The sequence below is a fragment of the Trachemys scripta genome, chromosome 6 (assembly GCF_013100865.1).
Source record: "Trachemys scripta elegans isolate TJP31775 chromosome 6, CAS_Tse_1.0, whole genome shotgun sequence".
In the NCBI taxonomy this organism is placed as follows: domain Eukaryota; kingdom Metazoa; phylum Chordata; order Testudines; family Emydidae; genus Trachemys; species Trachemys scripta.
In genome coordinates this window covers 39,411,514-39,429,334 of record NC_048303.1, presented here as the reverse complement: position 1 = coordinate 39,429,334, position 17,821 = coordinate 39,411,514, and the positions used below count along the sequence as shown (strand labels likewise).

General features: G+C 41.1%; 1 protein-coding gene across 5 annotated transcripts in view; it reads right to left on the bottom strand.

Annotated features, from left to right (window-relative positions):
• The window catches only part of MAST4 (microtubule associated serine/threonine kinase family member 4), a 262,752-nt gene that overhangs the window by 55,203 nt on the left and 189,728 nt on the right, over positions 1–17,821 (bottom strand). For all 5 annotated transcript variants that reach the window (XM_034773436.1, XM_034773432.1, XM_034773434.1 and 2 more), the window contains 2 exons: positions 16,290–16,391; positions 9,739–9,871 (listed from right to left, as the gene is read on the bottom strand). In XM_034773436.1, coding sequence (XP_034629327.1) covers positions 9,739–9,871; positions 16,290–16,391 — 235 coding nt within the window. The remainder of the gene's footprint in view (positions 1–9,738; positions 9,872–16,289; positions 16,392–17,821) is intronic.

Sequence of the window (17,821 nt, the reverse complement as noted above, 5' to 3'; positions counted from 1 at the left end):
GGTACAGGAAGACAATGTAGCTGTTTACTCTCATCTGGACCACCACCACTTAGAAGAACTTCGCAAAGATAATGCAGGGTGCTGTAGCAATCCCAAACAGGAGTACTCTGACCTGAAAGTGCTCCTCAGGAATCTGAAGAACCTTCTGTAGGATGGATGAATGTCCACATGAAAATAAGCATTTTTCACATCAAGAGCCACGAACCACATGCCCTACTCCAGAGAAGGCATTATCGATGTCCTTGTGACCATGCAAAATTTTGATTTTCAAATAAAAACATTTAGCTGGCATAGAATGAGAATTGATCTCCATCCCATTTTTCTTGGGAACTATGAAGTATGGGGAGTAGAATCCTTCCCTTGATTTGGGGTGGCACTTGCACTATAGCCCCTCGCTGCAGGAGAAGAGTTCACTTCCTATGGAAGATTTCATGACAATGATATCTGAAGAGGGATCCAAAAGAGGGCTTGTGTGGGGAAGGAGAGAGAAACTTGATTATGTAGTTGGAGTTGATGATCTGTAGTACGCACTTGTCCTTTGTTATTTCCCTCCCTCGCAAAAAGAGGAGGCCACCAAAGGTTTGGGGGGCAGTAGGGAATGGTGTCAATAAGGGGATGCATTTCTCAAGCATCTTGTCAAAAGAAATCCCTGGTTGGTGGGTTGGATTGAGCAGCGGTGGTTGAAGAGAAAGCTGTATACCTGATCTTTATACCCTCTGGTATTTGCGCAGTGGTTTGTAAGGGTGCTGGTGGTAAAACAGCTGAGGGGGCAGCCTGCCTGTGGTGTTTTCTCTTTGGGACCAGGGTATAAATGCCCAGGGAGTAGAGGGCTGTTCTGGAGTGCTTTACCAAGTGTAATGTCTCACCAAGTCTTTCACTGAAGAGACTAGACTCAAAGAGCAAGTCCTTGATAGTATTATCAAAAGAATATCTTGAACACCAAAGAATGAAGCCATGATTCACGCATCAGGACTATGGCTGTAGCTATAGCTCTAGATATGGTACTGGCTATGTTTACTGCTGATTTTAGCCACCAGCTTACACTCGTCTATGAGGGCTTGGAATTGAGCCCTTCCTCTTGGGGAATTTGTCATTAAACTCCACAACTTTAGAGTAATAGTAAAATGATATTTTGCTAACAGGGCATGGTAGTTAGCAATTCTAAATCTGAGGGGTGGTTGATGAAAATACCTTCTCTCCCAAGAAGGTCAAGGCATTTGGCATTTGCGGGTCTTGCTTGAGGGTGTTGCAGTTCGGATCTTTCTTTGGCTGTCTACACCACTAAGGAGTTGGGTGCTGGGTGAGTAAACAGAAACTCTGCCCCCTTAGCTGCTACAAAATATCACCTCTCAACCCTTTTTAGGGTGGGGGCACAGGATGCAGGGGGTATGCTATACTGCTCTGGCTGGTTCCATAAATGGCCTCATTGATTGGGAGGGCCAACCACCAAGGACCAGAGTTTTGTAAGATGTCCAGTAGTCTATGCTGCATGTCATGAACCTCCTCTAATGGAAGCTGGAGCTTGGGCACCACCCTCTGCTACAGCTGCTGGTATTGTCTGTGATCATCAGTAAGGCTACGATTTTGGCACGAGTATTTTTATTAAAAGTCACAGACAATACATGGGCAATAAACAATAAAATCACGGAAATGTACACTGGGATGGGGTTAGAGGGTAAGTAAGCCCAAGCCCCGCCACCTGGGGCTGAATTAGTGGAATTTTGAGGAAGTTGCGGAGGTCTCATAAAATCATGGAATCCGTGACTGACTCGTAGCCTTAATTATCAGATCGGGATGGTGATGATGGAGAAATTGCCTCATTGAACGAGGAGGACGTCATGCCTGTTGGAACCATTGGTACTGTCAGATCCAGCTTGATTTTTTCCTCTGCATACTCAAACGACGCCAGTTGATTTTGGCTAGGAAGAAAGGGCCAATGTGAATCGTGCACAGATCCAGAGTGCCCAGCATAAGGATCCCATGCCATGGACCCCAGTGTGACCAGTATGAAGGTTTGACCAGTTGAGGAGAGCCCCATGGCACTGAGTGAAAACAGTCCCTTGGGTAGTCATATCTGGGAGGAGGAGGGCTGGAATATCTTCTGGAGTTTCTATCCAGGCTTGCCTCCCTGTGAGGCAAGGGTTTGTCTAAAACATTGGAATCAGTTGACAAGAAGGTTGTTTCAGGTTCTATCAGCAGTGCTGATGATATCAGTGAATACAAACTCTGACTTGTAGAAAGAATATGGGACAATCCCTTTCTCCATGAGGTGGTTCCTTTGTCCAGTGTTGACATGTTCCTGAGGACGACAGGACCGGAACACAGAGGAAACTGAGGGAAGGGAAAGGTAAAAATATGCCCTGGAGAGGTAAAGGTTCCAGTACATTCTGATCTACACTGCGAGAGATCCCAGAGGTGGTAAACGATGGATCCAGTGCATCCAAGGGCTTGGAAGATCCTTCTCAGAACGTGGCAGTACCATTGAAGGGGAGTCCAAAGTGCAGCTCCCAGTTGGTGCTGGCAGATGCCAATCCTTCGGCTTATGAGTTGGAGCAGGTATGGTACCAACGGACCCTTTCTCCTTCACACCTTACCCACTTGGTCAGGTTTATGGGGACCTATGTATTTAGGAGCCATGCGTGAGGATTCATCTGACCTAGACGGAGTCAGGGAGTGATCTTTTCTCTTAGAGGCAAACCTAGAAGGGGATCAGTCCTTATGCCTATGCCCCTTACTCTCATGGGAGGCCTGAGGGAGTGATTTCTGGGTGAGTAAACTCTGGCCTCTGCTCTGGTTCTCGTCCTTGGAGGCGCACTGCTCACAGTCTGCAACCATTGTATAAAGGGGTCTCTCCATCCTGTGTCTGACTAGGGTCTTGTGGCTCTCTCCATGAGATGTTTCCTCAGACAGAGCTCTCATTCCTCACATGTTCAGGGAGGGAAGGACTCATAGACTCATAGACTTTAAGGTCAGAAGGGACCATTATGATCATCTGGTCTGACCCCCTGCATGCTGCAGGCCGCAATACCCTTCCCTGGACTCTGCCGTTGAAGTCCCCAATCCTGTGTTTTAGTGACTTCAATCGGCTGAGACCCTCCTGCTAGTGATCCCTGCAGGAGCGGCAGATGCTGCAGTTGGTGGTGATGTGAGCCTCCCCAAGGCAGTAAAGGCAGTGCTGGTGTTTGTCACTGACACAGAAGGAAAAGGGGCAGGGGAGACAGTTCGTAAACCCTGGAACTTTAGGCACAGTCCTTCTCCTGAGGGGAGGGGAGCAGGGTAGGACCCCTGGAGTGGGGAAGAAACTATTTTATACTAACTATAACTAGAAAAACACTAAAAACAGTAAAATACTAAAAGCTGTTTACAATATATATCTACAGATAGGAAAGCTAGGCAGCGGCTTCAGATACAGAGGAATCCCATTCAGGCCATGTGGTGGTAACAAGGAACTGGAGAGGTGTATCCATGCCTGCCCCTCTGCAGGGAGACAAAGAGAGCCACTTTGCAGGCACAGAGCAATGGACGCTGCTTGCTAGAAATCTAATCTCAGGCACATTGTGGGCATGAGTATCCATCCCTGGAATATACATAGAGACCAGCACTCGAAGAACTCCTAATTCTGCAGATCCCCTGTCTTGTTAGACTAAGGAACTCTCCAAGGTAGTGAAAATTAAAGGAGGCAATCAAGTTGCTCAGAATCCTGTGGAGCTTAGGACCTTCCTTGAGGTACCACTGGTATTTAGGAGCAGCTACTGTCCTAGTCGGGCTTCTTAAAGTCTCATAGTACTAGAAGCTAACTGGCATCTAGTTTATCCAGATAAGGTTTTCAATACTTTAAATTTTATGCAGACAAAAGGTAAAGTGCCTAACAAGATCAGCTAAGAGCCATTTTCTTTCTAGAACTTTAAGGAATGTAATAGGATCTTTGGCTACCCCATAGCTACTACTCTGGGGAAGTGTTAAGATTCCCAAGATCTCCAAGTTACCTGGTTGCCCCTCTCAGCTTCAAAATGGAACCACTGAATATGCTCTGTAGATCCAGACATAGGAACTCCTCAGGGTAATAAGAGCTAAATGAGACAGGTAGTAACTGAAAGATCTTGGGAAGCTTAGTCCTAATCTAATCCTATACATAGTTAATTACATACTTTACACAACTGAAGATACACATTTTAGTTCATAAGTATATGTTGAAAGAGTTTGCGAGTATGTGCTATGGATCAGAGATAAGGTTGCTAGAAATTTGTAAGGTTAATTTTTACGTCAGTATTGTCAACTGAATGTGTAAACTCTATGGATAATGGAATATTTATATAAATTAACTTAACTGGACATTTCCATTACTTTAATACTTAGGGGACTTTATAATTGTAATATTCTTGTTCTGAGGCTTGTACAAGACTTATTTTATTCACCAGAACAAATTTAAGTACACAGTTCTTTTTAGGGAATTACTATACGGGTTTTTAAAAGTTACTCCCATGTGTCGATGATGTGTTTTAAATGTAGATAAGTCTGTTGCTTAAAATTAAAAACAAAACACAAAGGAAACAAGTTAGTAAATATATGAACCAGAAGTCTGTAAAATGTCATGTTGAAAAAACAAAGATTTTTTTTTTTAGTGTTACAGAAGTACAAGAAAATCATTCAAGGGAACAAAGTCAATAACAGTACATTTTTCATTAATGTTCCAATTATTTTTTTAAAATTTAAACCGAAAAAAATTCTCCTGGGTTAAGGCTTCTTATACCAACAAGATTCAAGCTGGAGTGAATTCTACTGCCAAGTTATAAAGCTGTGAATCAAGTGGAGAGGCAGGGGGTTATAATGGAAGTGTTGATGTAGCCTTTATTGGATGGGTGAGAACCAAACCAGTATAATGTACTTTGACAGCCTTCTCAGCCCAAATTGCTTTCATAAATAGCAAATTAAAAATGGTTCTGTTTTAAACAGAACTTTTGCAAAATAACCATTATCTGAGAAATACATATTATTTGCAAACAGTAGGTAGTAATGGAATGGAACCAAGAGTCAGCTTCTGAAGCAGGGAACTAAGGAACCATTTTGCAATGCCTGAAGAGATTTTTAAAACTCATCTAAATACCATTAAACATCTGCCCTTTTTATTTCATTGATTTAAACCATTTCTGAAGACTCATGATTCAAAAAGGTAAAGATGGTAATTTAAAAGCCACAGGGAAAAATCTCTCCCCAGGGAACTTTTCAGAAATGCAGCCACCAGTTTCTGATAAGTGATGAATCTGTTGTGGTATTGCTTTCAGTACAGTATACATTTATCTGGCATTATCTCCAAGTAATGCACGCACCATTTCACTTGAAGAAAAGATACTATGGCCATGGCAGCAAACAAAGGTGGAAAAAGTAGAGAAGGGTTTACATTGGCAGCTTCCCTTCCAAGGGGAAGGAAATCCTTTCTGTGACCATTTGCCAACGTTGTATACACATTTTAATGAACTGTCTAGAAATCCAACAGTGATTCAGGGTGACATTTCTGATTGATAACAGCTATTATTGCTTTTTAGATCTTTTCTCCATGCAAAATTTAAAGAGTTTTCAACTGGATGATCTCAGTATAATGCTCTGAGAGACAGAGAGAGAGAGAAGTATTTCCAAACATTCCTTTGTGAAATCACTATATTGAAATGTATAATACCACTAATGCATATTTTTTAACCTCTGCTTCTGAACTAAAATGGTGGATGGAGATGTTACTTTTTCAGAGACATTTAAAAAAATTATGTATACAGATACAAAAAAATGGATTTTTTTGGACACAATAATAAGCAATTCATGGTATTTATATTTGTTACTTTTCTGTGGGGAGCAGAAATAGCATTAGTGTGAATTAGCTGACCTAATTTATTTGATGATAAATTTACAGAGAGCATTAATGTTTAGAAGATGCACAGAATAACCCATTTCTGTGAATCTCCCATTTAACCAAAGGCCAGTAATCTCCCTTCCCCAGCAATTCACACTATATATTACAGCCCCACTTAGTCCATTTTTCTCATAGATTTAGAGAACTCTGAAACCATTTTTAAAAATGTAAGTTATATTTTACACTATTTAGTTTAATTTACAGTATATACTCATTCATTAGCCCATTTGTTTATAAGCCGACCCCCCCAAGACGGTTAGGTAAAAACAGCAAAAACTGTATAACCTTTTCATAAGCCGACCCTATATTTCAGGGGTCGGCAAACTTTGGCTCCCGGCCTGTCAAGATAAGCCACTGGCGGGTCGGGACGTTTTGTTTACTTGGAGAGTCTGGGAGCTGAGGGGCTCCGTGCCTGCAGACGCTCCAAGTAAACAAAATGTCCTGACCCGCCAGCTGCTTACCCTGACAGGCCGGGAGCCAAAGTCTGCTGACCCCTGCTATATTTTAAAAACTGGCATCACAAGAAACACTCAAAAGTTTTGCTAGAATTATTTTAATGTAATCTAATGAAAAACCTGTTGTTATAATAATAATTGAACAAATATGTATTCACCTTCAAAATTACAGTCAATATTTAAAATCAGTAAATGGCTATTTAAAACAAGTAACTTAGAACAATACGAGACTTTAAAAAGTCTTAAAATCCTTCCAAGTCTGAATCAGTCTGTGATTCACCGAACAGTTCATTAAACTTGGCTTCAGTCACAGCTGCACCTGCATTGTCATCATAGATGTTGGCAGCGTCTTCTTCAGAGTCAGAGCCCTTCTCATCATCAGCCTCTGTTGTGTCATCATGAAATATGGCATCATCTTCTGACCGTCGAGTGCATCGCTGATACAGCATTTCCTAAATGGTTTTTCTACCATTTCCGAGGGAATGGACACCCAATGCATCCTTGATCCACTGGGCGACCAGATTGATTTCGGACTTCATAAGATTCCCGCCTTTTGTCAACTTCACCATGCCTGAGCACATCCATTCAGACCACATTTTGCGCAGCCTGTCTTTAAAGGGTTTGTTCAGGCAGACATCAAGTGGTTGTAGAACTGAAGTTAAGCCTCCAGGTATTACAGCCAAAGTAGTTTTCATATTTTTGGCCACATTTTTCACCTCATCTGTCTTGTGTGCCCTAAGCATGTCCCAAACGAGCATAGCAGGTTTCTTGAAAAGTGCTCCTGGTCTTTTATTCCACACTTTTTCCAGCCATTCAATAGTCCCACTTTCATCCATCCATCCCTTTTCGTGTGCACGTACGATGACACCAGCAGGAAATTTCACGTTTTTAGGCAAGGTTTTTCTTTTAAAAATAACAACAGGAGGGAGTTTTGATCCATTTGCCAAACATGATAAAACCACCGTAAAATGGATTTTTTCATGGCCAGTGGTTTTAATTAAAATTGTTTTTTCACCAACACCAGTTACCGTTCTGTTGCTTGGGAGATCGAATGTCATTGGTGTTTTGTCCATATTTCCTATTTGTGACAGTTCAAATGCATATTCCTTTTGATATTTTATAATAAACCTTTGGAAAGATTCGTTTTTTTCTTCCAGATCTCTAGGCAGCTTTTGCGCTATCTTCGTTCGCTGACGTGACAAACATTTCATGGCTTTACTGACTTGTATTTGTCGTCTTTCGGCATTTGCAGAGCACGCAGACGAATTCCAGTTCTAGTGACAATGTACCCATTTTGTTGACATTCAACAACCCAATTATTGAGATCTTTCTCTAGCTCAGGAAATGAAGCGCACCTCGTTGGACATTTTTTCTTGCTTCTTGGCATGTCTTTTAGTGTTGTTTTATTTTTTTTGCCATTCTCTTACTTGCTTCTCATTGATGCAGAATTCATGAGCAGCAGCGCAATTATTGTTTGCTTCTGCATATTCAACAACTTTAAGTTTGAACACTGCATGATAAGACCTTTTTCTTTTGATTTCACCGTTGTTCATTTTAAATACTAGTATGAAAATAGATTATTATTATTATAGTTATAGATTTTGTATGACTTTATATAGGAATGTCACCTGCTTTATCACTGTCAAATTATAATTGTTCTTTGTTTATTTCAAAGCAGCCCTGTAGATTGGCATGTTTGTAGGGAGAACAGGCTATTTCAATTTTATTAGAGAGTCCATCGATTCTGCATGTATATTTTCATATTGGATCAAGACTTGTGAGGTCCATTTCAAGCCAATCTAGTCCACTAAACAAAGCCTTTGCAACTTTAAAAGGCTGCAGTATTTACATTAATAAATGGGTCAGCAAACTTTGGCTCCCGGCCTGTCAGGGTAAGCCGCCGGCGGAACATTTTGTTTACCTGGAGCGTCTGCGGGCATGGAGCCCCTCAGCTCCCTGTGACTGCGGTTCACCGTTCCCAGCCAATGGGAGCTATGGGAAGTGGCGCGCAGTAATATCTTGTGGCAATGAGTTCCACAAGCTATGTATATCTTGTGTGAAAAAAATATTTCCTTGTGTTAGTTTTAAATTCACTCCCATTTAATATTCTCTTGTTCTTTTATGATATTATATAAATAATATTGTACTTTTATCTATTTTCTCTATTATTCATTTAATATATCCCCTCTTATGGGTCTCCCCCGTGTGGTATTCTCCACGAGTTTTGCCATGTCTCTAACCATTCTCATCACCCGTCTCTGAACCCCTCTGTCCTGGAGTATTACTGAAAAAGGCAGGCAGGCAAACATCGCATATTATTCTCTGCCTTTCTTATGAACATTTTCTTCCTGATTCCCAGCCTCCAGTGCTTATGCACTGACCCTCAGCCAACTTCTTCAGAGCATTCTGATACCTAAACATTTCCATTAATCCCCAAGGATGAATTATAAAGCATGTCAGCAGAGGTAGACTCTGGCTTCAAAATGGAAGAGGAAACTGTCTCATTAAGAAACAGGCGCAATTCTAATTCGACCTGGCATTGTCCATAAAACAAGATCCCAAGTGATGAGATTTCTGTACTGAACCAGCAACTAATGAGATCTTGAGTGGACCTAGTAAAGTCATCTTCATGGACATAGAAATCACCTAGGACAATAAGGCTTTGTAATTTGAATGCCATGCAAGAAAATCAATTAGCACCTTTGGAGAATCTGAGACGTAGCAGGGCTACAAAACACAGAATGCTATCCCTATCATGGGACTCTCAAACAAAGCAGACACACACAAATCCAGTTTGGGAACAGAAAACCTCCTACATGTAAGGTCAAATGCAACCAGCAAGGTGCACCGCTTCCCCAACCTTCTTTTCACTCAAACTGAATGGAGCACCTCTCAGGACACAACAGGACTAATAAAGAACCTCTGCTTTGCCTAGCCATGTCTCAGTTACACATCCAGAACCTGGGGCTTCATCTGTGATCAAATCGTGAACAGTAACCATCTTATTAGTCACAGTTGGTACATGCAGATTTGTATTGCCAACTTAGAGTGATGGAGAGTTACATCATCAGATCGTTTCACTGCATTTCTATTAAAAACTCAAGTCAGTCTTCAAAAATAAAGTCAGAGATCTGTGATGGAAGCTCAGAAATCCAGAGAGGCTAATAATGTTCAGAGCTGGTCTCCAAGCAGGTGTAAACTACGGTAGTTAATATTTGTATTTTTGCACCTTCACCCTCCCTCCCCCAAATACTCCCACCTTGGATTTATTATCGGACACACACACACTGCATCACAGAGCCCAACAAGCATAGCAGAAATAATTCCATTTCTTATCATCTTGATTTGGTAATTGCTGGTTAGACCATGATATGCGCTTACCTTCCAGAGGATCCTTATTCAGACCCAGCTGGCTTATAATATATCTAGGGATGTCTGTTTTAATCACGCGCCCCTCTTTAGCATGTCCTTCTGCAGCTTCCAAGAGATAGTAAAATTCTTCAGGATCAAATTCCTGGAAGAGAAGTAAAAATATTCACCATAATTTTCCTTGTTAGAAACTGTACTCCTAAACTCTCACATCAAAGCTTCCTTTACATCTCCAAGCTTTTTGTTACTTACCTAATTAAAAGCAAGACTACATCATTCCATTACTAGTGGTTCAAAACACTATAGTAACATGCTGTAAACTGCAATGTTTTAAACTATTACTAACATAGGCCACGGAGCCCCAGGGGCCACCCAGGACATAGCCTGACCATTTTTAAGCAGCTGGGATTGCCACCTGGCTGGTTTTTGACCAGCCTGGCTGGTTTTTCTACTGCCTTGCCCATTAGCAGTTGCAATGTGCTGGGCAATTTTTAAATTTTACAAGTGGGAAAACAACAACCTGGTACATTGCAACCAGCTACCGTAAGCTGTCCACATGCATGGCAGTGGCAGTGCTGCATAGCCATCTTCTAACTACAGTATGCAGGTACGTGGTTGGGAATGCTGCTAGCACAAGCACCCAGGTCCCGTTCTGCGTGCCAGTCTCTCAATGTGCCAAAACCTTGTCAGCTGAGACTCCTGCTCCTCTCCATGCCAAGGACTGGAAAGTGAGATGGTTGGACCAGAGGCTTGCCAGCAAGGAGGGCTGGGGTGGGGAAGGCAGGAGCTCCTGGGAGGGGATGGGTATAAGGCCTCATGGAAAGGTAGCAGAGAAAGAGGACTTGCACTGCGGCCTGCGTGTGGGAAGAAGGAATGGAGACACCTGAGAGAGGAAGAAGGTCCGACTGATGGGCGGCATACTGTTTAGAGCAAATCTATGGCCTCCCCACCCTTTCAATGGTACTGCACTGCTCAAGTAATATGGAACACTTTAATAAGTCATATAAAGGGCAGGAAGCAATTTTTTGCTACTGGTTGAATAGCCTATGATCATCAATATGTTATTCAGTGATTACACCTCACATGTGGAAGATGTCCTAACCTCTCATGCTTATATGGGTAAAACAAGCCACTGTTCATATAAACACATACCAGATGTACATACATCGCAGAGCCCTCCTTTTCCCCTCTAACTGCAATTTTAAGGTAGTTCTAGTGAATCAAAGTGTACTGTATTTTAAGAAAATTAAATTAAAAACTATCAACAGCTCTAGATCTAAACCACAAAGGCCAGAATATTATTGAAAATTTGGTACCTTGCAAGGGACTTCACATCTGAAAATGAAAACTCTCTTACAAAATCTACTGTATTATTACTATTTATCCCATGACTAAAAAGGTGTTAGATGTCTCAGAAAATCAAAAGAACACCTAAGCCTCTTTTCCTAGCTCCTTAGATTTAAGTTCTTTATCTTACAATCTAAATAGACAATACACAAGAGGAAGAGTAGGAATGAATAAGGGAAGTTATCAGATACAGCTTTCTTATTTGCTTTTTTGATAAAATATAAAGTTGTCCTAATCTCATGTTCTCCCAAACTGCAATTTTTCCTATGTTAACTCATGCCGGAGGTGCCCTATTTCACATATCCCTTACATTCTTATCTGTCTCCCTGTCCACTATTAACTGAGGCAAGAACAACATTGTTAGAACTAGGGCTGGTTGAAAAAAATTCTGACAAAACAGTTTCCCCCCCACACGCCGATCATAAAATGCTGAGTCAGCAGAATTGAAACATGCTGCATGAATGTGTCAAAGCTTTTGGTGGAAATGTGGCAGGCAGGCTACCCAGTTGCCCAGCTCCCTGGTTCTCCTACAGCCAGCTGCCTGGGGAGAAGGACAACCTGAGACCGCAGGGAGCACATTTCATTTAGCTGGAATGATTTAGTTGGGGATTGGGTCCTGCTTTGAGCAGGAGGTTGGACTAGATGACCTCCTGAAGTCCCTTCCAACCTTGACATTCTATTATTCTATGACTCATTTCAGAAACACCAAAACATTGGGCAGTGGGAGCATTTGAGTGTTTCCAAAATGAAATATTTTGGAATTTTCATTCCTGTGAAAATTTCTGAGTTTTTACTTTCCATCCCCATTCAGGATGATTTTGTGTGTTTTGTTTTTTGGAGTGGGTTAGGAGAGAACTCATTTTTTCCCTCAGGACAGAGATTTTCCTTTTTCCAGCCATTTCTAGTCAGAATACCAGTTAAGCCGGAAAAAAAAAATCCCTAATAATCCAAAATAAAATAAAAAATCCTAAACCCTCTTAACTAGTTCAAACTTGCAGAAGTAGCTGACTTCTATATTGCCTAAAAGGCCACACACCCTTCATAGCAAGCAAGCAAACTGACAGTTGGCAATAATCTTCCCCAGCAGTTTGGCAGTAAATCAAAAAGCTTCTGTGCATGGAAGCCAGGAGCTCAGGAGAAAGCTCAGAATGTCCATTTTCTGGGCCAGGGAACACATATCCAGTAGGTGAGACAAGCAACATATATGTTTGGGAGGAGCTGAAGATAATACCACTGCATTCACTGGAGTTTCTGCACACACAATATTTTAAAGTTATATATAACTTATTGATCAATGTCAACTTTCAGTGATGAATGACATCACTTCAATTATACACCTGCTTCATGCCCTTAGGGGTAAGCTAGAGAAAAGAGATGGCCCCTTATACCACGTTCTGATGGTAAAAAGACTGGTTCTGGTAAATCAGCTGGGAAACAAGCCCCCAGAGGTGAAGGTCTTCCAAATGAGAATATGCTGCATTGAGCCCATGACAGTTAATTCTAAGGACTATTGGCCTGGGTACTCCAGCTGATTTCACAGGAGTAGAGAGGATGCAAACCAGGTAGGGTTTACAAATGAGCATCAACACTTTGAATAACACTTAAGTTCATGGAGGATAGGTCCATCAGTGGCGATTAGACAAGATGGTTAGGGATGGAATCCGATGATCTGGGTGTCCCCAAACCTCCAACTGCTAGAAACTGGGACCAGATGACAGGGGACAGCTCCCTCAATAAATTCCCTGCTCTGTTCACTCCCTCAGAAGCATCTGGCACCAACCATTGTCGGAAGACAGGATACTGGGCAAGACAGCCTATTGGACTGACCCATTATGGCAACTGTTATGTTCTTACTTGGAAGTGAATAGGAAAGACAGTGCAGTCTTCCAAAAACTGGTCTGAAATATTCTCTAAACGTCACACTACCAACCAAGCACGTATTGGGAAAAAAAAAAACAGATTTATTAGTTGTAGCTTCTAAGGTTCTTCAAAGGTTGACCCAGTGTAAACACAATAAAAATCACAAAAGCATGCTAACTATGGCAAGGACCTCATCGTGGACACTAGTTTCACCTCAGATTCCAGAAGCAATCAGGTTCCCAAAAGCTCCCACTTCCTCCCCACCCCCAAGTAGGAACAGAGTTATAGAGCATACATTTGTTGTTTAATCTCAGTTCACTGTGATTTGGTGTTGACACCAGCCATCTCATATTTCTTCCTGATGCTCCAGTGCTCATCACTCCCTACCTCAGCAGCACCTCTTCAGTCCGAATTGAACAACAAACATTAAATGCCATTAATCTTCTGCCACGCTGCTCATCTTACATGTTAATGTGTTCCCCTTAGACATGACATTTTCTTCTCCCCACCGGCATTAACAGTGGAAATACTATACAGCTACACCTCCATTTGTTAACACATCAGAGTAGGTTTAAGATAGATAACTTTTTAATCAAATTCATGTATATACAATTGCAAGTGAGTTATCTATTTTCTGATCTCTAGTTTTATCCTCACATTACCTTTTTCAGATACAGAAACCCAGTAGAAATGAATAAACTTTTAAATATTTGGCAGTAACTCACAGCACACTTCCAGAAGCAGAGAAAGCTCTACTCATCCGACTAACAAATGATTACAAATAGGTGCTCAGATACCATGAGCCTGGTATACATACCTAGTTAGAAACATAGTGGGACTGGCAGCAGCATCTATTATTAAAGCTGCCCAACACTTCCCATTATAAGACCCTGTTTTCAGTTACTTATAAAACTTTGCCAAACTCTAACTGGTTAGGCTGAAATTTTTCGAGCTCAGTGTTTGTATCAGGCTGAATTTTTCTGGAAAAACTCCAGTCAAAATGGTTCAGCATTTCCAAAAATATGTTATCTTGTCCATGTTAAAAAAGTATGGAGACCTTTTCTTTGAGACATTTTAGAGCTCACATGCCTTTCCTCCTCCCCCATACTTTGGAGAAGAGTCTGAAATTTGGCAAAGGGTGTTGCATATGTGTCCGTGATATACCTTTTGCTGTCTCTGTCAAAACCTGCCCAAATTTGGCCAAGTTACAAACCTTCAAAAAAAAATCACTATTCACAAATGAGACTTGCAAGACTACAGCTAAAAATTTTCTAAGGTTCCAACTACACTAGGCATGACCCAACCTGGGGCTGAACTGGAATTTCCATGCAACTGTCATGAGCTACGTCAGAGCAGGGAATCAGAAAAGAGAGCAGGGAACCTATTTCTCTTGTGCTATCAGAGCCCACCCTGCTGGGCCCAGGTAGCATGAAGGAGGAAGCTTGCCTGCTCTGAAATCAGAGGGGACAAGGGCTGGGCCTAGGGATGAAGAGGGATTAGAATGTGACAAGGAGCCTGGGAGGGAGAGGGGAACTGGAAGGGAGACTGGGACTGCCTGTGCAAGGAGGCGAATGGGAGGGAGAGACTGAGATTGAATGAGGAGCTGGGGGAAGAAACTAGAACTAGCTGAGCAAGGGGACTGGGACCCAGTGAAGAGGGAGTGGAGGAGGTTGGAGGTGTGAGGAAGCAGAGCTGAGAAGGAGCCAGGGTGTGGGGAGAGAACTGGGACTACCTGGGCAGAGAGATTCAGACAATGAGACAGGGAGGGGGAAGACTAAGGCAAGGAGTCAGAGAGGAGGTGTGGAAGGGGGAGACTGAGAATGGATGAGGAGCATGGGAGCCAGAAAGGATGGGAAACATGGGTGGGTGAAAGACAGATAGGATGAGGAGCCATGAGTGCAGGGGAGACTGGGATTGGCTGGACAAGGAGAATGGGACTGGGATGAGATACCTGAGATGTGAAGAACAGGACTATGGCAGGGAACCAAGGGTGGAGTAGAGACAGGACTTGGACAGGGACAGGTTGGAAGGGATAGGGCAGAAAAGGTCATATTTGGGGGCAATGGGCAAAAGAATCTGTGCTCACTAAAGCATACTCCTCTCCAGTATCTGGCATGGAACCCAAGATTCCCGAATCTCACCATTCCTCTGCTGTCAGCAAATATCTGAAACCCAGACAAACCCCCCTAGTGCAGGTCGACATACTACTGCCATCAGTTATTCTGTTAGCTCAAGTGACACAGGTGTATGCAGTGGATCTAAAGGTTCCAACCCTGCTGATGAACCATGTGGGTGTCAATATGCCAGAACATTTTCAATGTTTTTTTCCAGTTTGCTTTTTTAAAAAGCTAGGAAATCACACACAAAGAACTATGCTGAAAGAACATTATTAAGGTTGTTAAGTGAAGCAATCAAAAGTTAGGATATGCCACAATTAAGATTCCCTGTATCCTCCTCCTTCTGCATATGTATTATGATACATCCTTTTATTACAGACCATATAATATTTTATATGCCTCATTCAGTAAGTGGCCTGCTCTGGAGATGACTCAGGGTTGTCTATACAACCCTGGCGTCATTTGTTGTAGAAGTTTGACGATGTGCAGAGGAAGAGGCAGGGGACTGCAGAAAGAGAAAGAAGGGACTTGTGATTAAAGACAGCTGTATGCTGCCTTGGAGAATTGGATTATTTCCCTGTCTGTGCCACAGAGTTCCTATGTGATGCTGGACAAGTTACTGAAACCAAAATTTTCACAAGAGGTCCCTAACCAGGTGTTCCTCATTTTCTAGTTGCCTGACTTGAGACCCTAGGATCTGATTTGCAGAAGTGTTGAGAGCTCATAGCTGCGACTGAAGCCAATGGGAGCTATACTCTGAACATATAAAGTGCTTTATAATGCAAAGTACTCTGAAAGAGCAGATCCTGTCTCAAATTCAGCATCTAAAATTAATGAATAATTTTACCTTAATCTCTCTGTGCTTCGGTTCTTCATCTGTATCATAATGCATACACACAAGGGGGCCGAATTAATGTTGCCTGGGTATTTCCTATCTTTGGAGTGCTTGATTTCATCTTTGATAAAGTTCTTCTAATGCAGTTTTTGTGTGCAATATGAGATATAGTGCATTCAAATAAAAAGGAATTCAGAATGATAGGCACTAATGAAAGTTATCAGCATTCTATGGATAGGAGTTCTCATACTAAAAACAACTTTGGAAAGTTCCAAAGAATATATAACATACTTTTAACATACTAAATAATATACTTTTATTGCTGGCCTTTAATACCAGCCCAAATAGTCAAGCTTTCCACCAGTAACAAATCAGAATCCTGCTTACAATAACCATCAGCTTACCAGGCATTCTAATAAGCGAGCAGGACGAGCAATGACTATGAGGATCTTTCGGACTAGTTGCTTAATAAATGCCAGTTCTCCACTTTCTGATCGCTCTTGACCCTAAGAGAGTCAAAGGAAAAGGATGATTAAAAACTCCTACATTAAATATTCCAGTCAAGAAAGCATGTTAATATGATGACCACAAATACAATCAGTGGTATTAAATATAAAGTTTGTAACTACAGTGTTAATTTCCATTTGAAATCCTTGCAGTATAGCTCAGACAGTCAAAATTTCTACAACATGGAACAGGGTACCTTCAATTCATATAGCAGATATAGTACTATATCTGATTTTCACTCATATGGCTTCAAGGTGAATCAGTATTTTTTGTCAAAAATTATTAGAATGAGTTGTGAATGAGAAACTAAAAAATGTGTATTACAGCTGTGTCATTTAGTATTCTACAGTAAAAACTGAGTCAACATTTCTATATGAAATCAGGATTTTTAGAGTGAAATCTCTTGCTTCTCTGAAATCAAACCAGACTAATGCTTTGTGACATGGCTGGCCAACCCAAATGATTCGAACAAGTTAAGACATTTCTAGTTACATAGTGGCTAAAGCCTAACCTGAGTACATTTTACAGTGATCTAATCAACTCCAGCCCCTCCCCTAATACCATTGTTATTAAAAATGACATTATGTATGAGATTTTTATAACGTAGCTTAAGCTTTTGAAACAGCCAACTTATTATATTTAAAAAAGCACTAATGAGCATGCACAGTAATTCATTTTCAGAAAGCCTGCTGTAATAGCAAAGATTCTCTTTTCATTTGCATAAGACTTACCATTTTTACACTAACCTCAAGGCAAAATTAGTGCAAGTCTATGATAGTATCAAAATAAAGGTTATTGCATTTTCAGATGGATGGGGTATTCTTTGTTTTTACCAACATATTCCTGTGTAATGTTATAGCTACGGTTTTACAACAGAGGCTGCTGCATTTCACCATGAAATGATGTCTATTTCTACAGTTTTTTCTATATCAGTTTTTTGTGTATTTTAGGATCCCTTGGAATAAAAGATACTACAACATATATAATAAACATTAGCAGCATCCATGTGGTATGGAAACTGATTTCCTATGATTAAATGATGGCCATGAAATTCTAAAATGACTACACTTAGATGTACAAATATAATGAAACTATGCTAATCCATGCATATAGGAACCGAGTACAGGTATGTGCAGTAAAGGAAGCAAATGGGAAATTGAGTTCTGCAAAGAATAAGAAGATGAAAGGAGAATAATGATGTTAAAGAATCTGTACAAAAGAAAATATGTTTCTGGAGAACTTAAAAGAGAATTTTCACAAGGGTCTGAATTCAATTTCAAATTTCTTTCAAACTTTCTTGTCAAGCAACAAAGAATAGACTTTATGATACCTAATGAATGCAAAAGAAGCCATATGTTCTTTCTTCTGGCTGAAAGATATTGATGGGCCTTTGCTCATATATCAAAAAGGCATTTCTTTGCTTCAAATA